General features: G+C 49.5%; 1 protein-coding gene across 2 annotated transcripts; it reads right to left on the reverse strand.

Annotated features, from left to right (window-relative positions):
• Nucleotides 1-7648: 7648 nt before the first annotated feature.
• LOC142821524 (uncharacterized) lies at nucleotides 7649-20690 on the reverse strand. Of its 2 annotated transcripts, XM_089770959.1 has the most exons (7): nucleotides 20042-20690; nucleotides 15183-15298; nucleotides 14576-14620; nucleotides 12437-12637; nucleotides 12180-12266; nucleotides 11095-11208; nucleotides 7649-10807 (listed from the first exon to the last, which is right to left on the reverse strand). In XM_089770959.1, the coding sequence occupies exons 1-7, from the start codon at nucleotides 20164-20166 to the stop codon at nucleotides 9117-9119; spliced, it is 2379 nt and encodes a 792-aa protein (XP_089627085.1). In that variant the 5' UTR covers nucleotides 20167-20690; the 3' UTR covers nucleotides 7649-9116. The 2 variants fall into 2 exon arrangements, with proteins under 2 accessions (XP_089627085.1, XP_089627086.1); XM_089770960.1 differs by lacking the exon at nucleotides 12180-12266 and having other exon boundaries at nucleotides 7649-10804.
• Between the last annotated feature and the right edge of the window lie 1935 nt (nucleotides 20691-22625).

Raw genomic sequence — 22625 nt, forward strand, 5'->3', positions numbered from 1 at the left:
GTATCCTGGGATGCATTTCATCAGGACCTGGTGACTTGCTGACATCTAACTTTCCTAAGTGATTTTTAACTTGTTCTTTGTGTATCCTATCTTCTAAACTTACCCCCTCTCTGCTTGTATTCACTACGTTAGGCACACCTCCAGACTTCTCGGTGAAGACCGAAACAAAGAAGTCATTGAGCATCTCTACCATTTCCAAGTTTCCTGTTACTGCTTCTCCCTCCTCACTAAGCAGTGGGCCTACCCTGTCCTTGGTTTTCCTCTTGCTTTTAATGTATTTATAAAAGTTCTTCTTGTTTCCCTTTATGCCTGTAGCTAGTTTGATCTCATTTTGTGCCTTTGCCTTTCTAATCTAGCCCCTGCATTCCCGTGTTGCTTGTCTATATTCATCCTTTGTTATTTGTCCTAGTTTCCATTTTTATATGACTCCTTTTTTATTTTGAGATCATGCAAGATTGTTTAGTAATTGTTTAAGCTAGGAGAATGTTAACAATATCTCCACAGGTGACCACAAGGAACTAGAAGGAAGCAAAGAGTGTATCACGTGAAAAGGAGGACTGGGAGTGGGGTACCAGCCCCCTCCCCACCAGATTGGCGTTGCTTTAACAGCCACATGAATGAAATATTTAGCTTTTGTAAAACTTGCACACCAACCATAAAAGTGGTTTGGCCAGAGAGGATAAGAAATCTATAAGTGAAACAACACGGGCAAATGGGACATCAGCATATTTAAGTAAAGATGCCCACAACATTGATGCCCACAACGAGGAAACTAGAAACATCACCACTGCAATAATAGCCACTTGCCCTGCTACCTATTGTTGCCAGCTGCCTGATGCCTTAAAAGGCCTCACAAATACCTGGTAAGAATTATGGAATTGCTTGCATGGCTTCCCATTAACAATCAAACATCTGTGAACCATGCTGTGGTCCCATAAGAGAAACAGTGACTCCAGTTAATGTAAACTGGCTTCAAGTCACATATAGAGAAATAAATAAACACAGAGCTGGTCCAAATGAATGGTACCTACTGGTGTTTGACCACCCAGACAGACCACTCCATTGAACTAAATGGAAGGCCCTCCCCCTCTACATATGCATCAGTGTGCATAACGGTCCCTTGCTGGGCGATTCTGACTATTGATGGGACTTGGCTGTACCACACTTTGGCAATGACGGGTAACCTAACATGGGATCCTGAATGGCATGAAGGAAGGAAGTAACTAGAGGAGGGTTTACTGGCCCTGCAGGAAGAGATTGAGGAGTTCCTGGCTGGTGCCCAAAGGCATTTCGGGATTGGCCGTCTGAGATACACACACATAGGGAAAACCATGGACCATGCCATAACACCTTACTCTGAGGCACTCAACCAGGAAGTAGAGGTCAAATCTATAATCGCAGGCAGTGCCTTTACTGATGACAAAATATCTTGGGGATGGATTTGAGTAGTATTTTGCCAAATTATGTGGCGAGTTTCGATTATAACATTTATAAGAACATAAGAACACAAGAACGGCCGTACTGGGTCAGACCAAAGGTCCATCTAGCCCAGTATCCTGTCTACCGACAGTGGCCAGCACCAGGTGCCCCAGAGAGGGTGGACCGAAGACAATGATCAAGTGATTTGTCTCCCGCCATCCCACTCCAGCCTCTGACAAACAGAGGCCAAGGACACCATTTTATCCCCTGGCTAATAGCCTTTTATGGACCTAACCTCCATGAAATTATCTAGCTTCTCTTTAAACTCTATTATAGTCCTAGCCTTCACAGCCTCTTCTGGCAAGGAGTTCTACAGGTTGACAACACGCTGTGTGAAGAACTTTCTTTTATTAGTTTTAAACCTGCTACCCATTAATTTCATTTGGTGTCCTCTAGTTCTTCTATTTAGGGAACTAATAAATAACTTTTCTTTATCGGCCCTCTCCATACCACTCATGATTTTATAGACCTCTACCATATCCCCCCTAAGTCTCCTCTTTTCTAAACTGAAAAGTCCTACTCGCTTTAACCTCTCCTCATATGGGACCCATTCCAAACCCCTATTCATTTTAGTTGCCCTTTTCTGAACCCTTTCCAAGGCCAAAATATCTTTTTTGAGGTGAGCCACATCTGTACACAGTATTCAAGATGTGGGCATTCCATAGTTTTATACAGGGGCAGTAAGATATTCTGGGTCTTATTTTCTATCCCTTTCTTAATAATTCCTAGCATCCTATTTGCCTTTTTGACGGCCACTGCACACTGTGTGGAAGTTTTCAGAGAACTGTCCACGATAACTCCAAGATCTCTTTCCTGATTTGTCATAGTCAAATTAGCCCCCATCATACTGTACGTATTGTTGGGGTTATTTTTCCCGATGTGCATTACTATACACTTACCCACATTAAATTTAATTTGCCATTTTGTTGCCCAATCACTCAGTCTGGTGAGATCTTCATGGAGTCCCTCACAGTCTGCTTCTGTCTTGACTATCCTAAACAGTTTTGTATCATCTGCAAACTTTACTACCTCACTACTTACCCCTTTCTCCAGATCATTTATGAATAAGTTGAAAAGGATTGGTCCCAGGACTGACCCTTGGGGTACACCACTAGTTACCCCTCTCCAATCTAAAAATTTACCATTTATTCCTACCCTTTGTTTCCTGTCTTTTAACCAGTTCTCAATCCAAGAAAGGACCTTCCCTCTTATCCCATGGCCATGTAATTTACACAAGAGCCTTTGGTGAGGGACCTTGTCAAAGGCTTTCTGAAAATCCAAGTGTACTATATCTACTGGATCCCCCTTGTCCGCATGTTTGTTAACCCCATCAAAGAACTCTAAGAGATTAGTAAGACAGGATTTCCCTTTACAGAAACCATGTTGACTTTTGTCCAATAAATTATGTTCTTCTACATGCTTCACAATTTTATTCTTTACTATTGTTTCGACTAATTTGCCTGGTACTGAAGTTAGACTTACCGGTCTGTAATTGCCAGGATCGCCTCTAGAGCCCTTTTTAAATATTGGTGTCACGTTGGCTACCTTCCAGTCATCAGGTACGGAAGCCGATTTAAAGGATAGGTTACAAACCACAGATAATAGCTCAGCAATTTCCCATTTGAGTTCTTTTAGAACCCTTGGATGAATGCCATCCGGTCCCGTAGATTTGTTAACATTAAGTTTTTCTATTTGTTCCAAAACCTCCTCTAATGACACTTCAATCCGGGACAGTTCCTCAGATTCATCACCCAAAAAGGACAGTGCAGATTCAGGAATCTCCCCAACGTCCTCAGCCGTGAAGACTGAAGCAAAGAAATCATTTAGTTTCTCCGCAATGGCTTTATCGTCCTTGATTGCTCCTTTTATAGCTCGATCATCTAGGGCACCCACAGGTTTTTTAGCAGGCTTCCTGCTTCTAATGTACTTAAAAAACATTTTGTTATTTCTTTTTGAGTTTTTGGCTAGCTGTTCCTCAAAATCTTTTTTTGCTTTTCTTATTACATTTTTATACTTGATTTGACAGTGTTTATGTTCTTTTCTATTTATCTCACTAGGATTGGACTTCCACTTCTTAAAAGATATCTTTTTGTCCCTCACTGCTTCTTTTACATGGTGGTTAAGCCACAGTGACTCTTTTTTAGGTCTCTTGCTATGTTTTTTAATTTGGGGTATACATTTAAGTTGGGCCTCTATTATGGTGTCTTTAAAACTTTTCCATGCAGCTTTCAGGGATTTGGCTCTAGTCACTGTGCCTTTTAATTTCTGTTTAACTAACCTCCTCATTTTTGTGTAATTCCCCTTTTTGAAATTAAATGCCAGGGTACTGGACTGCTGAGGTGTTCTTCCCACCACAGGAATGTTGAATGTTATTATATTATGGTCACTATTCCCAAGCGGTCTGGTAACAGTTATATCCTGGACCTGATCCTGCACTCCACTCAGGACTAAATCGAGAATTGCCTCTCCCCTTGTGGGTTCCTGCACTAGCTGCTCCAAGAAGCAGTCATTTAAGCCATTGAGAAATTTTCTCTACACTTCTCTTCCTGAGGTGACATGTATCCAGTCAATATGGGGGTAATTAAAATCCCCCACTATTATAGAGTTCTTTATTTTGGTAGCCTCTCCAATCTCCCTCAGCATTTCTATGTCAATATCGCTGTCCTGGTCAGGTGGTCGGTAATATATCCCTACTGCTAATTTCTTATTATTGGAGCATGGAATTACTATCCATAGCGATTCCATTGAACATGTTGATTCACTTAATATTTTTATTTCATTTGATTCTACATTATCTTTCACATACAGTGCCACTCCGCCACCCACCCCGCCTGCTCTATCCTTTCTATATATTTTATTTCCCGGTATGATTGTGTCTCACAGATTTTCCTCATTCCACCAGGTTTCAGTGATGCCTATTATGTCAATCTCCTCATTTAATATGAGGTACTCTAGTTCACTCATCTTATTAGTCAGACTCCTAGCATTTGTGTACAAGCACTTTAGAAATTTGCCACTGGTTCTTTGTCTGTCCTTTCCTGATGCATTGGATTCCTTTGTATGCGGTTCTTTGTCTGCTCTGGCCCATGGTTTGTCCTCTCCCCTCCTCTCTTTCTGACTACAGCTTAGAGAATCTCTATCAATGGATTCTCCTCTAAGAGAAGTCTCCTTCCGATTTACGTGCATCTCCGCACCAATCGGCTTTCCCCCATCTCTTAGTTTAAAAACTGCTCTACGGCCTTTTTAATGTTTATAATAGTACTGGTGCTGTACCAGCACTTCTAAAGTAAATTAAAACCCCTGAAATTGTTGTATTTAACCTGGTGGGTTAAAGAACCCTAAGCTCAAGAGGAGGGAACTGTAGGAGTAAACTGAGGCAGTCCATGGTATCTTGCTGAGAAATGAGAACTCAAATCCTAAATCATTAAGTCAGCTCTGGGAAGCACACAGATAGTAGCTACTGTGACCTTGGCTCCCCTGGCAACCACATTCCCAGAGGGCCTCACTTTGCTAAGGTTGGTACCAAACAACTCTGCAGGATTGTTTTTCACTGTTTTCTCTATTCCTAGAAAATAAGCCTGGGTCCCAAAGACTGTGCTAACCCAAGGCAATATCACCCTTGCAGTAGACGCATTGTATTTCTGGCTGACAGAGTTACCATCAACATGCGTCTGTTTATGTTGGCTCATTTTGCTTGTTAGGAATAATTACCTGTATTATTGATAAGATGTTTAATTGGTGATGGGCGGGGATCCTGTGTAACCTTCTATGTGCTCATAATGTTTCTACCACTAGACCTATCAAATCACTTCCCCTCTGTGCAGCTGTTGCCTATATAATCTAATATTTGTTTTGGTTAAGTTAGTGCTCACCAGGTTAACCCCTGGTGGGTACTCCACCACCTGCATGAACCAATAAATCCTCTGCTTGTTTTCACCTGCACTCTCTGGCTGCATCTAGACTGGCATGATTTCGCGCAAATGCTTTTACCGGAAAAGTTTTTCCGTTAAAAGCATTTGCACAAAAGAGCATCTAGATTGGCACGGATGCTTTTGCGCAAAAGCATCCGTGACCAGTCTAGACGTGATTTTGTGCAAGAAAGCCCCAATTGTCATTTTCACCATCGGGGCTTTTTTGCCTGTCTACACTGGCCCTCTTGCGCAAAAACATTTGCGCAAGAGGGCTTATCCCTGAGCAGGAGCATCATAGTATTTGCGCAAGAACACTGACAATCTTACATTAGATCGTCAGTGTTCTTGCTCAAATTCAAGCGACCAGTGTAGACAGCTGGCAAGTTTTTGCGCAAAAGCAGTCGCTTTTACACAAAATCTTGCCAGTCTAGACACAGCCAGTGTGTCCAGAATTATTCCCTACACAGGACAAACTGTGGGAGGAGAGAGAACCCCAGATTCTGCCCTATAGTAGCCCCTTTACCTCCTCTGTCTCAGAGGAAGCAGCAGCAGGAGGAATGGTGGAGGTCAGGCCTACTGAAGTGGAGAAAGGGGGGACAATAGACTCCCAAAGAGACGGGAGGGGGCTACCCCCACCCAGAAGGGCAAGAAAGACCCCCTCACACACACACCTTCAATAGCTAGAAAAGCAGGTGGAAAAGGGGGCCTAGAATGTAAGAGTAGCCAGGGTCTGCCGGCCATAAAAAGACAGCCCACTCCACAGGCATCTCCCTCCCAAAAAGGAGAGAGGAGGGGAGTAGGAGAATGTGCAGCACCCCTAGAGCAGGAGGCTACCAAGGCCTCATGGAAGGTCTACAAAATCCTATAGAAGGCAGCCATATTGAGAGGTGGGTTAATGCCTTCTTGTTTCCCAATTAGCCTCACTTGAATACAGCCCAGTAATCAGGGCAGATAATGAAGGCCTAATTAGGAATCAGCTTGCCACAGGCATTAATTAAACACATGTCACTAGTTAAGGCCTCCCGGTCCCTATAAAAGGTTTCCTCCCAGGCAACAGGGGGTAGAGTTTTGTGAGGTGTAGAGCACAACCAAACTGAGCCCCAAGACAAAAGGCAGAAGATAATAGAAGGAAGCGGTGGGTGTCAAAACAATAAGGTGATGAAACCTATCAAGGCATTTACTACTGATGCAGCATTTTCTGCAGGCTGCCTTCCAGGCTCTCCAGGAACCCAATCCCCAGGGCTTCTTGAAGACTTTCCTCAAGTATGTCGGAAAGTGACTACAGGACCTGGACATTGTCCGCAGCACTGCAGGAAGCTACATGGCACACATAGCACTAGCCTAGTGCAGAGTCAGGTCAGCACACTTTTGTTTCCACCCTAGAACCTAAGGAGATCCACAAAATCCACTAATTCTGGAACTCCGGGAAAGTAAATCTGGCCTATGGGAAGTCCTGAACCTCAGTCCTCCCTGTCTCTTCCCCATACCCTGTGAATGCCAGAAGAGTGAGGTGTCTCAGTTGGGGGCCACATCTTTGAGGGCTGGGGCTTTGCGGAGGAGTTTTTTCCTTCTCACTTGTGTGTTCTCCAACTGACTTTTCTGTGGGTTAGTGGCCCTCAATGCAAAAAAGGTTCTCCACCCCTGCAATAAATAAAAATATTGATTTTTTTAATGTATTGAACATAAATATTTTACTTAATTTAAAATAAAGTTTGATCAACTAACATGAGAAAGTTAAAAGGTTTAATCTCTTTAATAATTTAAATGCAACTCCCCAGATGCAGCCCTAGCAAAATGGCTTGACTAATTATGTAATTAACAGTGAGTTTCCATGAGCAACAGTAACCTACAGAAGGTTTGGAGAGGGCGGGGCCAGGTCTGGTCACTGCTGAGGGAATCCACTCAGAGAAAATTGCTCAAAACCAGGACTGCTTACAGCCCTTGACTGTAGACCTTTCCGAAATAGGCCACAAACCAGTCACACTGAGCACTTCATCGGCCAGTCCAGCCCACAAGAAGCCTCATGAGCAAAACCCCTCAGATACCCCAGCTCTTCCTGTTCCACAATCAGCCCTGGGCTTATACACAGGTGAGGGGTTATAGAGCCCAATCTCTCCAACCCAGAACAGATCCACCCTGTTCCAAAGAACCAGCCATGAATCCCTGGTCAATTTATACTTTAGATCATACCCACAAGATCACAGTGGACCAATCCTTTAGAATCTAAAGGTTTATTAATAAAAGAAAGAAAAGGTTGAGAGTAAGGTTGTTAAGGAGAATACATTATATACATCAATCAACAAGTTCTTGATGCAGGATCTTAGCGGAGAGGTTACAAACTGCTAGCATAAAAGTCTCTGGCATACATCGTATGTCAAGATGGGTCAGCAATCCTTCCCGTGTCTCTGTCCTTAGGAAAGCTGCATCTGGGATAAGAAACAAGACTGAAGACAAGATGGAGCCCCCTCTCATGGCATTTGATATTCATTTCTGGTGTCTCCCAAGCTGGAGCTAATCACATGGTCAAGTGACCTGTCTGTTTCATATGCCAGCAAACACTGTGGCCTGGCTGCTTTGCAGCTTTCCACATGCATTCCCCAGGTGTGTACTAGCCACCCGGAGAGCCATTGTCCTTGGAGCTGTACTGATTATCACAGTCACTCATTGGACATTCCTTCCTCATGACAGGCAGTCCATACACAGCATCAGCATAGACCATAGTCATAACTCCCCATGAAAATTCCAAACAAGTACATGAATACCTTACATAGAATCAGCACAATATCAGCTTTTGTTTGACACCTTACATGGCCCACTTTTACCAAATTTGGGGCAAACAGTTCCCTGTGATGACAGCAGCGATCTCTATGCTCACCTTAAAATCCAATAATGTGACAGGGGCATCAAGAAAGGGTTGGGGTCTTGAGAAATATTCTGGGATACAGAAACAGGAAGGTGTCTGGCCAGGGGTAAGGTGCAGTATGTGGCCAGGAGAGAGGGTACAAGAAAAAAGGAGGGTGTCAGAGCAAGCTGGGGGTGCTAACTGCTGGGGGAAAGGGAATTGAGGAGATTGGGAGGCAGTGTCTGGGGAATGACAGAAAATATTACCTGGTTTTGGGCCCACTTGAAGCAACATCTCCAGCCACACTGTCCCGGTCACCCTGGAGGAAGGCTTTGCTGCTGCAGCAGCCACACAGACCAGGACCAGCCCCGAATACCGGAGGCACCACTACTGCACCCATTCAGTCCAGGGCTGGAGGTGTTGCTGCTGTAGCCATGCAGCCCAGGACCAGCCCCAGAGGCACTCTGACATGGCCATGTGGCCCTGAAGGCCAGTAGTGCAGTGGCAGCAGTGCCTCTAATGGTGGTCTCAGGTTGTGTGGCAAAGACTCAGCCTAGGGCTGCCTCCTTTCTAGTGGCTACATAGCACGAAGAGGGGGTGGGGCTAAGCTCCTTCCCCCTCAGCACATCCTCATTTGGAGGTGGGGCCTGGCACTGCCTTGTTGACAGGATCAAAGCCTTAGGTAGGCTGGATTCTGCCAACAGAGAAAATTTTGCTCACCACCACTATAGGGTTTCTCACCTGTGTGGGTTCAACTATATACAACAAGGCTTGAACTCTCGCTACAGCATATCTCAAAGTCAGAGCAATTGAAGGATTTCTCTCCTGTGCGAGTTCTCTTATGGATAACAAGGTGTTACCTCTGACTGCAGCATTTCCTACAGTCAGAACAGCTGAATGGTTTCTCGCATGTGGGTTTTCCTATGTCTAAGAAGGTGTGCCCTGTCACTGAAGCTTTTCCCACAGTCAGAGCAGCTGAAGGGTTTCTCTCCTGTGTGGGTTCTCCTATGGCTAACAAAATTTGACCTGTCACTGAAGCTTTTCCCACAGTCAGAGCAGCTGAAGGGTTTCTCTCCTGTGTGGGCTCTCCTATGGCTAACAAGGTGTGAGCTCCGACTAAAGCTTTTCCCACAGTCAGAGCAGCTGAAGGGTTTCTCTCCTGCGTGGGCTCTCTTATGGCTAACAAGGTGTGACCTGTCACTGAAGCTTTTCCCACAGTCAGAGCAGCTGAAGGGTTTCTCTCCTGTGTGGACTCTCCTATGGATAACAAGGTTTGACCTCTGACTGAAGCTTTTCCCACAGTCAGAGCAGCTGAAGGGTTTCTCTCCTGTGTGGGCTCTCCTATGGCTAACAAGGGTTGAGGACTGACTAAAGCTTTTCCCACAGTCAGAGCAACTGAAGGGTTTCTCTCCTGTGTGAGCTCTCCTATGGAGAACAAGGGTTGAGGACTGACTAAAGCTTTTCCCACAGTCAGAGCAGCTGAAGGGTTTCTCTCCTGTGTGGGCTCTCCTATGGATAACAAGGTGTGAGCTCCGACTGAAGCTTTTCCCACAGTCAGAGCAGCTGAAGGGTTTCTCTCCTGTGTGGACTCTTCTATGGGTAACAAGGTCTGAGCTCCAAATGAAGCTTTTCCCACAGTCAGAGCAGCTGAAGGGTTTTTCTCCTGTGTGGGTTCTCCTATGGCTAGCAAAGTTTGACCTGTCACTGAAGCTTTTCCCACAGTCAGAGCAGCTGAAGGGTTTCTCTCCTGCGTGGGCTCTCTTATGGCTAACAAGGTGTGACCTGTCACTGAAGCTTTTCCCACAGTCAGAGCAGCTGAAGGGTTTCTCTCCTGTGTGGACTCTCCTATGGATAACAAGGTTTGACCTCTGACTGAAGCTTTTCCCACAGTCAGAGCAGCTGAAGGGTTTCTCTCCTGTGTGGGCTCTCCTATGGCTAACAAGGGTTGAGGACTGACTAAAGCTTTTCCCACAGTCAGAGCAACTGAAGGGTTTCTCTCCTGTGTGAGCTCTCCTATGGAGAACAAGGGTTGAGGACTGACTAAAGCTTTTCCCACAGTCAGAGCAGCTGAAGGGTTTCTCTCCTGTGTGGGCTCTCCTATGGATAACAAGGTGTGAGCTCCGACTGAAGCTTTTCCCACAGTCAGAGCAGCTGAAGGGTTTCTCTCCTGTGTGGACTCTTCTATGGGTAACAAGGGTTGAGCTCCAAATGAAGCTTTTCCCACAGTCAGAGCAGCTGAAGGGTTTCTCTCCTGTGTGGGCTCTTTCATGTTTGATAAGAGTTGCACAGTCACTGTAAGCACAAGGTGAATGTTGATGGGGGATTTCCTTTTGAACAGTTTCTGTGTTTGTTTTCAACCTTCTGCTCCTGTGTCTGGATTTATCCTGTTCTGCTCCTGGATGGTTTCCCTGCTGCCTTTGTAGGCTATGCTGACTCTCACAAGTCTCTCCTTGCTCAGGACTCTGAGAAACATGCCCTTCAGATCTTCCCACTAACACCCCACATGGAGCCATTCGCTCATGTCCTTCCTCCTGAAGACTCCTCTCACTGTTCTCATTCAGCATCCCATCACCTGCTGGGATAGAAAGAGAAACCACAGAGGAGACATTCACTGTGCTGAGCTGAAAGAAAAATTCTGAATGGTGAACATAAAATGGGGGACACGCCCAAAGAATGGCTGGAAAGATTCAATAATCATGAGCTGAGTTCACTCGGCTCCTCCATAACTCTTTCTCCACCCAGCACTCTCAGACAGAAGTTGAAGATTCGCTGAAGAGCCAGTCAGACTTGATGAAAACACACAACCATCATCTACTATTAGAATACAGATATTGGTGAGAGTCAGTTTAGGTGATTTCTCACCTGTGTGGGTGTCCCTGATGATATCCCCTTCCTCACATCCTTGGAGATCCGGGATCTGCAGCTCTTCCTTTCGCTCCACCCAAGAGAGCAGATGAGCTTTGGAGACTGGAAATCCTATTTGGGGAGCAATTAACCAAGTGCTGATCTTGTTCATTAAGGTCTTTGCCATTACTACTTCCAAAGCCAGGATCTGAGTTTCCTACCCAGAGAGGCTCCTTCCCCCACCTTCCAGAGACTGGTCTCTGGCTGGTACAAGATCCCAGGACACACTAATTCCATCCTCCCCCCACACCACTACCATGTTGGGAATAGCCCAGCTGAGTCCCATGGAGAACTGAGTGCTCTGCTGCAGTCTCCAGGATACAACTCAGTCTCCCTTAGGGCCTGTTCTATATTGGGCAGGACAGGAACACACTGCTCATAAGGGGGAGAGCTCTAGGACTTTCAGGCCTGACAGACACCCCTAGCCAGGACTCAGATTTGAGCTGCCACATGTGAGGTTACTAGGGCTGGGAGGGAAAGGACCCAACAGAGCTCTAGAGCCCTATGGGCTCTGCCCACAAACCTCTTGGCTAGGGGCTGGACTTGCCCTGCTCTTGGGCTCAGATGCTCTACCTGAGCCAGAAGGAGGCTGGGGAAGTTGCCTGATCAGTAAAATAAATTCTTTGCTGGCCACTTCAGGACCTGCCAATGCTCCATATTCCTGATCCTGACTGACTGTGCCTGGGGTGGGCCCTGTCAGCTGCCCACAACAGCTGTCAGTCCTGCAGACAGCCAGAGCAGTGCCAGGCTGTTCCTGTGGCCAGCCAAGGTGGAGACAGGCTGGGCTGCTTCTCTGCTGCTCGTAGATACTCCTGCAGCTCAGCTCCACTTCTGCAGCCTTGGTTCTACTCTGCCAGCAGCAGCAGCCCTCCTCTTGCGGCCAGTCTGGTCTGCCATTTAGTGCCGCTCTGGCTTGCATGGAATCTACTAGAGGCAGGGAAGGACTCTGAGATGGCGCCTTCCTTCCAGGGGCTCAGCACAATAGCACAAGGTAACTCTGCAGACACTAAGAGCAGCTGCCCTCTTCCCCACAACTCTGGTACCTGCCATTCCTGCGTACGCCCTTCCACTAACACCTCCAGCCAAGGCACGACATGGATGAGATGGTGGAAACCACAATGAGACCTTGGCTGTGGGAAGAGCAGCACCAGTATTATGTCACTGAACCTCCTCTCACACAGGACCCAGGATTACTGGGGCAGATACTGCTGATATTGGGGGTTCTGGCAATGAAAGACCCTGAACCAAACCCAACCCAGCTGCTCCAGAGCCCAGGGGACAAGGGGACAGGAATCCTCACCCAGCCAGCTCACAGCCTCATAATTCTCCCGCATTACATTCCTGTAGAGGGCTCTCTGGCCCGGGTCTAGCAGAGCCCATTCCTCCTCAGAGAAATACACAGCCACCTCCTCGAAGCTCACCGGCTCCGCCACAGCCATTTCCTGTCCCTGGCTCTGCAGGCCGGGGGCTGAGCTGGAGTCAGACATGGGTGTTCTGTAACCTGGCAGGGGGAGAAGGGGAATTGGAGATATTTCAGAAGGGGCTTTAATCCTTTCCACACCCCAATTCTGTCCAGACTCTGTTCTTGGTAAAAAAAATGCTGGATTCTGCAGTTTTGGGTAAACGTTGAGTCTAGCTATTCTATAAACTCCACACACGAGTTAGATCCGAAAGCCGTATTTATTTCTCTCAATACCTGGCTTGAGTTACATTACTTTGCTTGCAACAATGGGATTCAGTTCTCAGCACCCAGTATTTCTGCTAACAAGCCACATATTCATCTGCCTGAACATGGACATAGGTTTAATTTAATTTGGGTTGCTGTATTTATAATCCTTAGTCTTCATACATTGATTTGCAGCCCAAACTTGGGATCTCTCATCTGACACAGACTTTATAAATCCTCTCCATAACAGAGAGGAAGGGAAGTTAATATGAGCATTCTAATGCATATTATTAAACATGTGTGCCAAGAGTGTTTGCAGGATGAGGCCTTAAAATTCATGGATTCATGGCATCAGAAGATATCCTTAGCCATGAAGTCTGTCCCCTCTGCGGCACAAGCCATTACACTTAGCCCAGCTACCCAGGCACAAAGCTATTTCCCCACAGCATGTTTTCTAGAAAGTTGCCTAGTGTTGATTTGAAGACATAAAGAGATGGAGAACTTTGCTCATTTGTTTCAGCAGCTAATCCTCTTACCCATCAAATAGTTATGCCTTCTCTCTAGCCTCAAACTCTCCGGATGCAGCTTTCAGTTATTGACTCTCACTGAACTGTATCCACCAGACCAGGGGTGGGCAATTCATTTTGATTGGGGGAGGGGAAGGGCACTCCAAGATTTTGGAAAGTGGTTGAGAGCTGCACTCTTCCAAGACATCAAGCAGGAAATACAGCGTATGGGATGGACATTGCAAGAAGAAGGGAGCTTTGGGTAAGGGGTTGGGATGCAGGAGGGAAAGAGGGATCTGGGAAGGAGTTTGGGTGAAGGAGGTAGGTGTGATCTAGGGCACTGGATTAACCAACTACTCATAAGATATTTAAAGTAAAGTTAATTTAGAGAAGCAACTAAGTGGAAAAATAAGGGGATGAGGGTTACTTGGATGCAGGAAAGGAACAAAGAGTTTGGGTAAGTGGAGTGGGAGGCAGGAGTGGGGGGCAGAGAACTAGAAGGGGAAGGGAGAGGTTGCGGTGCCAGAGGCAGGCTTTGGCCAGGAGACTTACCTAAGTGACTCCCGACCAGCAGCCAAGCACCTCTCTGAGGCAGAAGGGAGCCTGCTCAACCCTCAAACTGGCTATGGGGCCACGTGGGTGTGTGAATAAATATGAGCCGGAGGGGAGGGGGCACGGTGCTTCCTTTCTGGCCAGAAACCAGCAAATGAGATTGTCCTCGTAGTGGAAGCAATGCCTGTAGCCTTCCCGCTTCATCTCCGGTGAAGTGGCTTGCAGGTGGGAAGTGGCAAGCATGGAACTAGCCCATGGCTCGCCAAGCATCAGTGGGCTGCGTCCAATTGCCTGGCGAGCTAGATAGGCTGTATTTTGCCCAGGCCTGCACTAGACTGAAGAGCCCTTGCGTATCCAGAAGTTTCTCACCATAAACAAACTGATACCATGGAAGCCAATCAGCTCTCAGCCTATTTATTGTTTGAAACCAACCCCATATTGAAACTGACTGAGCAGTGAAATCTGAGCCTGAAGGTGCCGTCCGTTGTGTGCTTTAACTTCACCCCTTTAGCATCACACCTTGTAGATCAGGGTTTCTCAAAGTGTCTGCAGGTCCCAATGCAGTGCCCCTGGGGCTCCTCACTTGATCAGTAGGTGAGATTTAGGGCTGTGTGCACCGTGGTCACTGGGTTTGGTTGGTAACTTCAATGACAATCCCATGAAGATATTTTCACAGGAATTTTCTCATTTAAAAAATCTCCACCTGCAAACTCACCTTGTCTAAAAGCTTCCAGGGATTTTCCTCTTGCTCTTGGAGTGTCTGGTGGGGAAAGGATAACAGAGGTGAGATTCCAAGCTCTCCTCTTTATAACAACGTCCCCACGCTGAACTCTGCATTTCACTTGTATCAGAGACCAGACAGACACACACTAAAGTGCTTAGTATGAAAAGGTCTGAAACCTTCCATGTCCTCTCTCGCTTGGGCACCTCCCAGCAATGGAACCAACATCTCTGCAGCCTCATCCCCGCCCCAGGAGACACAAACTGAAAGTGAGATTTACTTTTCCCTCCTCATCCCCTCCCACCTGGTTTCTCTCAGTCACTAACCACCTCTTGTCATAACCTAGAGCTGCGCTGGGCGAAGACGTTGTCATGACATTAACTTTACCTATTTGGATCCCTTGACACCAACGGGAGGCTCAGAGTTTGCAAACCCCTGGCTCTATGTCGGTCTGTTTGCTCAGTGCCTCTAAGGAGAGCAGCATGATGGGGCCGTCATTCTCCATATGGGTATTGAGGCAGGGGAAGGTTGGCTTCAGAGGTCAGATTCAATAGTTTCTAATAGTTAAACAACTTTCCCCTACTCCATCCCTTCTAGGTACCTTTGAATTCCCTCAGAGTCTCTGACAGCGCAATCATTTTCTGGGAGAAAGCATTGACTTGTTCTTCCAGTTCAGGGGAAATCTCTTCTGGTAGCTGGAACTGCCCCGTCTCACACCTGGACAGAAACAATTCCATGCGATTCTATTTCATTTACTGCTGATAAGTTCTGGTTAGTGAGTCTCAGCTCTAACAGGCCTGGAGTTAGAATCCTCCAATTTTCCCACCCTGAGAGCAGGGGCAACACAGTCCATGGCTGTGCAACCTTCCCCTGAAAGGTCCCACTGCTGTTCTTCACCTCTGGCCCAGAGAGACCAGCTGGGGACAAAAGTGAAATTGAGTTTCAATGGCCAATTCACTCTTTGGCCTCCAGGCGATGAGGGACAGGATGTTCCCAGGTGAAGGGCTGCAGGAATCTGCCCACTAGGAACCAGACTGAGACACCAGCTTCTCTCTCCCCTGCTCCTTCCACACAGGTCTCTAAACATCCCTCAGGTAAGAAAGACTCTGGGTCCCTGCTGCCCCGGTCTAAATGGCTGTGTCTAGACTGGCAAGTTTTTCCGGAAAATCAGTTGTTTTTCCGGAAAAACTTGCCAGCTGTCTACACTGGCCGCTTGAATTTCCGCAAAAGCACTGACGATCTCATGTTAGATTGTCAGTGCTTTTCCGGAAATACTATGCTGCTCCCGTTTGGGCAAAAGGCCATAGATTCCGTGACCTAATGGGGCTTTGCCATCTCTAATAGCTCTGTGCCTGTGACTCTGCAAAGCACAACAGTCACTCGCATGGCAGCAATGCACACGCCGAGTTACACCCAGATCGGATGGCAGGACCTCAGCACTTGTGCCTGCATAGTGGGTCTCCCTAGCTGAGGAGCAGAAGTTATGAGGGGTGGAGAGGGAAGCTGTGAGGAGATGGGGGCAGGGCGAGAGGGGGAAAGAAGAGGGAAGCAGGTGTCCAGTTTGGGACTGGAAGCCCCTGGCCCAACAGGCTCCTGGAGATGCCAGGCAAAGCCACTGGCCCAGGCTGTTGAACACCCAGTTTGCGGCTCCACAGGCTCCCTACCAGCCTGAGTGGGCATATCTGGCTCTTAGCATTTGAGCAACTGGGGGCAGGAGGAGGGGATCAGCTGGGCCAAGGCAGAACAAGAACCACTCTTGGGCAGCATGGTGAACAGGGCTGGCCACTGACCAGGCTCCCTAACTTTAATCCAAGCCCCTTCCCTTCTGCCCCCCCTCGCACCCAGTTCCTCCAGTGCCTGGCTAGAACGGCTGCCCCACTGCCAGCCCTGCTGCTTGGCATGGTGCAGTCATGGGGCCAAGGGCAGGGGAATCCTCAGTGTGGAGAGCAGCTGGGGGCTGGATGGGGGGCCTGGAGTGCAGGGGGCAGGAGAGAGGGATGGACCAGGGGATGTCTGGCTCAGGGGTGGAGTCACAGCTTCTCCCAGGATCCCCTCAGTGTATTGTTCCCAGCATGGTATATCAATTGGGGGACATATTAATGTGGCTTGGGGTTTTTTTGGGGGGGAGGAGAGGTGTCTTTCAACTGTGTTTTCAACTACAGGGTTTCATGTTGATAAGCTAAATTTCAGAAAACTGAAGACGTCCCTGACAGCGATAACAACCGTGAATAAATTGTACCAAAACACCAACACTGAGCCTGCCACTTGCAGAACCTAGTTTCATTTATAGATGTGGTACAAGAATAAAATGACCCCTAAGAAAAGATGGCCAGGCCCACTTTTGCCAGATGCTAAGCACTATAAATTAAAATTGAACACTTAGCAATTGGAGCAAAAATGGTGGAAGCAGAATGCAAGCCACAGTTCATTTGGCCATGCCAGAAAGGATGGAACTCTGTGTTCATGGCTGTGGAGAGAATTTGGTGCATACTGAATGAACAAGAAAGGTCCATGAGAAATGTGTTCCCAGGACTCCAAATTTAGTATGCAAGAAGCAGTTCTTCGCGTTATGCTTTTCTTTTTGTTAATTCCCCCCGCTGATCATTCTGTATTTTTATTAACATTACGTATTGGCTGTTCAAAAGGCTGAATCTAGCAGAGCTGGTTTTATTGGCAGAATATGCCATGGTTATGGGCCCAGTGGTGAAGGCACTAAATAGTCTCCAAGCAGAGACAAGCACACTAAAGGAATGGATGCTGCATAAATTATACCAGCTTCAGGGCATAGCCGAGTTTGTTGTTTTTTAAGTTTATCCTGTACAGGCGAATGGTCTGGTAGCACTTTATAGACAACAAACCTTATAGATGGTGTCACAAGCTTTCGTGGGCACAGCCCACTTCTTCAGATGACTGGAGTTTTGAGTTTAGGATGTGCAGAGCCAAAATAAATAGGTCTGCAGATCCTAAACTCAAAACTCCAGTCATCTGAAGAAGTGGGCTGTGCCCACAAAAGCTTATGATACCATCTAATGTTTTGTTTTCTATAAAGTGCTACCAGACCATTTGTTGTTTTTTATGCTTAAATTATACTTGATGGGTTCAAAACTGGAAAGAAACATGATGCCCTCTTGAGGCCACTGGTAGATAGATTCCAGTGCACCATTCAGAAATGTTTTGGTGAAATAATTGAGGACCTGGAGCTAATAGCAACGGACATCTTGATGCCAAATATTAGGACCACTTGGAACATGCATTAAACTGGGATTAGAAAAGGTAAGACTGTCATTTTAGACAAATTAAACTACAAAGAAGCTTGATGGGTATTTGGCGTCTTCAGGAGAGTCTGTGGATCTGCTGCACTCTTTTCCTAGTATTAGGAAGCTGTGCACGAGGGCCAACAGACCTCTGTCTCCATCAGCTGCCTGTGAGAGATTCTTCTGTGTGATGGACTCATATTTTTTCATAGAAGAGCAAGGATTGGTAATTTTGAGAAAAAAATGCTCCCATGGCTGAACAAACATTTTGGAAATTAATCATTACAATGGAAAAAAGCACACCGTGAATGTGAACAAAATAAATACATTTCTGTAATCTGACTTGTATTTAATTTGGTCCCTCTTCATCTTTATAAATGAAGGTAGTGACTATCGTTAAATTCCATCATTGAAAAATGTATAGTATAGGTGTGCATATAATATAGAATTATAGTGTGTGTGTGTGAGAGAGAGAGAGCGAGAGAGAGAGAGACCTGCAATAACTTGGGTGGTTAAGCATAGGGTTCCATAGGACAACTAATTTTTATTTTTTAATACTTAAGTACAATTAAGATAAGATACTTTCATACTTTCACTGAAGTAGTTTTACATAAGATTACTTTGATTTTTATTTACTTACATAAAATAAATGTACTTTGAGTTGCATTGCACAGAGTAATTACAGTACATTTGCACAGAGCACAACAATGACTATGGGTTGCAGAGACAGGAGAGCAATTCTATGAGTCCCGGTAATAAGACAAGAGAAATGTTCTGAGACTCTGTCCTGTCTTTAGCTCCCTTTTTACATTGTAAACACCTTTAATGCCGCTCGAGTGGGCCGGGCAAAGTGCGAGGGGGGGGGGTCTGCAGCCTCCTGGGCCTGCTCAGTGCCTCCCAGGTGAATAACTACACACTGCACCATAATAACTTGAATTCAGGAACCAATCCTTGCAACAAACGTCAGTGCCAACTCTGCCCACATATATACACCAGCAACACCATCACAGGACCCAACCAGATCAGCCATACTGTCACTGGTACATTCTCCTGCACATCCACCAACGTAATATATGCCATCATGTGCCAACAATGACCCACTGCTATATACATCAGCCAAACTGGACAGTCCCTACGTAAAAGAATTAATGGACACAAATCTGATATTAGGAATGGCAACATACAAAAACCTGTAGGGGAACACTTCAATCTTCCTGGACACACAATTGCAGATCTAAAGGTAGCCATCCTGCAGCAAAAAAACTTCAGGACTAGACTTCAAAGAGAAACTGCTGAGCTACAGTTCATCTTTAAGTTTGACACAATCAGCTCTGGATTAAACAAAGACTGTGAATGGCTCGCTAACTAGAAAAGCAGCTTCTGCTCTCTTGGAATTCACACCTCCAGATCAGCTGCTAGAAGTGGCCTCATCCTCCTTGATTGGATCCACCTCCTCATCTCCAGCCTGATTCTGGCCTGCATATTTATACCTGCCTCTGGATATTTCCACTACATGCATCTGACGAAGTGGGTCTTTGCCCAGGAAAGCTTATGCTCCTACGCCGCAGTTAGTCTATAAGGTGCCACAGGACTCCTCGCCGCTTTTCCAGGTGAATAAGGGATTAAAATAAATGTTGAAGCAAATAAAAAGGCCCCTGGCCAGGGCCACTCTCTGACTCGCACCTCATGCCCCTGGGGAAGCTGCTTTAACCCCCCTGCCTCCCACGCTGGGGCTTTGCTCTCTGTGTTGCAGAGTTTACCTGGCGCCCCGCCCCCCACCAGACCTGAGTCTGCCCAGACCCCACCCTAGCCCCGCCCCCCGCATCTCACAGCGCGTGCGGGAAGAGAGAGAGGCTGCAGGAGAAGTGCTGCGCACGCGCAGTGCCCAGACACTGGCACAATCTCTCAGGTGAGCATCCTCCCTCCGCGCGCTGCCCGGCACCAACCAGACGCGCTGGGCAGAAGCCGGGACTGGCCCACGTGGGCATCTCTCGGCCCCGCCCCCGCAACAAAGGGCCGGTCCCAGCGCCCCGCGCGCGCACCCGCCGCAGCCTCCCCCCGCCCGCGCAGCCACGTGGGGCCCAGAGCGAACCCTGCAACCCCAGCAGCGCGCGCCGGCCCCGCCCACCTCGGGACCCCCCGCTCCCAGCCCGGCAGGGAGGGAATCCCCCGGGTCGCTCCACGCGCTGCAAAAGCCCCGCCCCACCTGCGAGCCGGCCCGGGCTCCGAGAAGCGGAAGTAGCCTCTGGCCGGGGGCGGGGCCAAGCAGCGCCCGGTCTGAGCTAAGCCCTGGCGCTGCAGTCTGGTCGGAGTCACGGAGCTGCTGCGCATGCGCGGTCTGACGGGCCGCCCCGTTCTACTCCGCCGCGGTCGGGTTTTCGGCGGGTCCCGCCCATCGCTCCGCGCGCGGGCAGAGAAAGGGACCAGACTGCGCCGCGGTTACTGCGCATGCGCCGCGCTCCCTGAGCCGGGAGCCGTTACTCGCTGCTGGGTAGGGGAGGGAGCTGGGGGGAGGGGCTGCGACCCGCCGTCCTGCGCTGCTGGTGGGTCCGGCGCTGGGTATCGGGGCGCGCCCGCTGGGGGCAGGGAGGGGGCGGGTCCGGCTGGACAATGCCCCCCCCCCGGCTCTTGGCGCTTCCTCGCGCTGGTCTGGCTGGGTGGTGCCGGGGCATTTCTCGTAACCCGGGGGCGAACCCGCAGCCACGTGGGGCCCACCCGGGTCCCTGCAGCCTCAGCCCCGACCGGCCGCGGCGCTACAGCTGGTCACGTGTCACCTCCCTCACGCGCGGGGGGGCTCTGCCCCCGAACCCCCCCTTGTTACCCGCGCGGAGGAGATCCAGGGGCTTCGCTGCTCCCCCAGCTCAGAAACATTCCACAGCCCCGCCCCCCGGCACCCACAGCCCCGCCCCTTCAGCCCCTTCCCGCCCGCTCCACAGCCCCGCCCCCCGGCACCCACAGCCCCGCCCCTTCAGCCCCTTCCCGCCCGCTCCACAGCCCCGCCCGCCGGCACCCACAGCCCCGCCCCTTCAGCCCCTTCCCGCCCGCTCCACAGCCCCGCCCCCCGGCACCCACAGCCCCGCCCCTTCAGCCCCTTCCCGCCCGCTCCACAGCCCCGCCCCCCGGCACCCACAGCCCCGCCCCTTCAGCCCCTTCCCGCCCGCTCCACAGCCCCGCCCCCCGGCACCCACAGCCCCGCCCCTTCAGCCCCTTCCCGCCCGCTCCACAGCCCCGCCCCCCGGCACCCACAGCCCCGCCCCTTCAGCCCCTTCCCGCCCGCTCCACAGCCCCGCCCGCCGGCACCCACAGCCCCGCCCCTTCAGCCCCCCCGCCCCGCCCCTCTTCCCGGCAAGTCCCTGGTTGCTCCGCCCGGCGTCCCCGGCTCCTCGCGCTGCATCCCCCCCCCCCCCTCCCGGCTCCAGCTCCCCTGCCCCAAACCCTGTCAGGACAGACACCGGCTCCCTCCCCCAGCGCCCGACACTCTGGTTTCTGCCCGTCCCAAGGGAGCGTTGGCCCCAAGTCACTGGCACCTCCTGGCTGAAAGCAAACCCAGCGCCTGCAGCCAGTCCTATGGCACCGGCACCAGCGAGTTACTGGCCCAGGGAAGGGAAGGGGAGTTACTCACAGGGCGAACGCAGCAGCCAGACACACGCACCCGGCGCGCTCCTGCCTGGCCCAAGGGAATGGAGGCGCCTCGCTGTGTCCTGTAGCACCAGCCTGCGCCTGGGAACTGCACATTCCTCAGTTTGTGCCCAACCCTCCCCGCACCGCCATCCCCCTCCCTGCCCCACCCCCCCTGTCTAAGTGTCTTTCCGCCCTGGCTCGTCCTTCCCTCCCCAGAGCTCACACTGATCAGCTTGGCCCTGCAGCCAGTTGTGGGATCTCCCCACCCACACGGGCAGTTTGGCCCCTCACAGACTTTGTCTCTCTCCCCTGCAATTTCATGCATCATCTTCCTTCCACAAACAAACTGGGGGGAGGGGGCTTTTTTGGGTCGGGGCCACGCACACGCACTGAGTGAGAAGCAAGAAAAACACCTCACTGATGTGGCCCACGCACCAGCTGGAGTGGCAGGAGGGAGGGAGGTGGGGAGGGGTGGCTAGAAAGCCAGTGCAGGCTCCCCAATATCGGGGGGTTCCTGGAGCTTCAGGGGCCACATCCAGGCAAGTCCTGGGCTGTAGGTTCTCTGCTCCTGCTTTACAGCGTGAGCCAGGCAGCTTTAAGCAAACACGGACACCGATCAGGGATTCTCCGGGCCCTAGAGCCAAGCTGGGCCACGGCGGGTTTGCAGGAGGCTGCAGCTAAAACGTTTCCCTGCGTCCTGTCCCTGGCTCTGCAGGCCGGGGGCTGAGCTGGGGACAGACATGGGTGTTGCAGCCTGGCAGGGGAGAGGGGCCATTGGAGACATGTCAAAGGGGCTTTCACCCTTTCTAGGGAGGTTACATTTCTATTGCTCAGCGAATGGAGGCAGATGCAGGGCTGCTCAACCCGCTTTTTTAAGGCAAGACCTTTTATTAGGTTCTGTTGAGAGAAGGACAAGCTCTGGAGGGAGGGGGCTCTTCCGCAGGCCTCGCCCTGTTGGTCACATTCTGTCTCCAGGCCACAGCTCCCATGTTGTCCCTGGAGTGGACCCGAAGGGGCGCCAGGGGGCCCATGCAAAGGGCTGGGGCTGCAGACGATCATTAGGAGGCCCCCGTGGGCTGCTCGTCCCTCAGCTCGGGGAGTCTGTCCGGGTGCAACAGGCAACAGACTCTACCGCCCCCCCCCAGTCACCTGCTGATGCGGGATTGATG

This window comes from Pelodiscus sinensis, chromosome 19 (genome assembly GCF_052426305.1).
Source record: "Pelodiscus sinensis isolate ZL-2025 chromosome 19, ASM5242630v1, whole genome shotgun sequence".
NCBI classification, from domain to species: Eukaryota; Metazoa; Chordata; order Testudines; family Trionychidae; genus Pelodiscus; species Pelodiscus sinensis.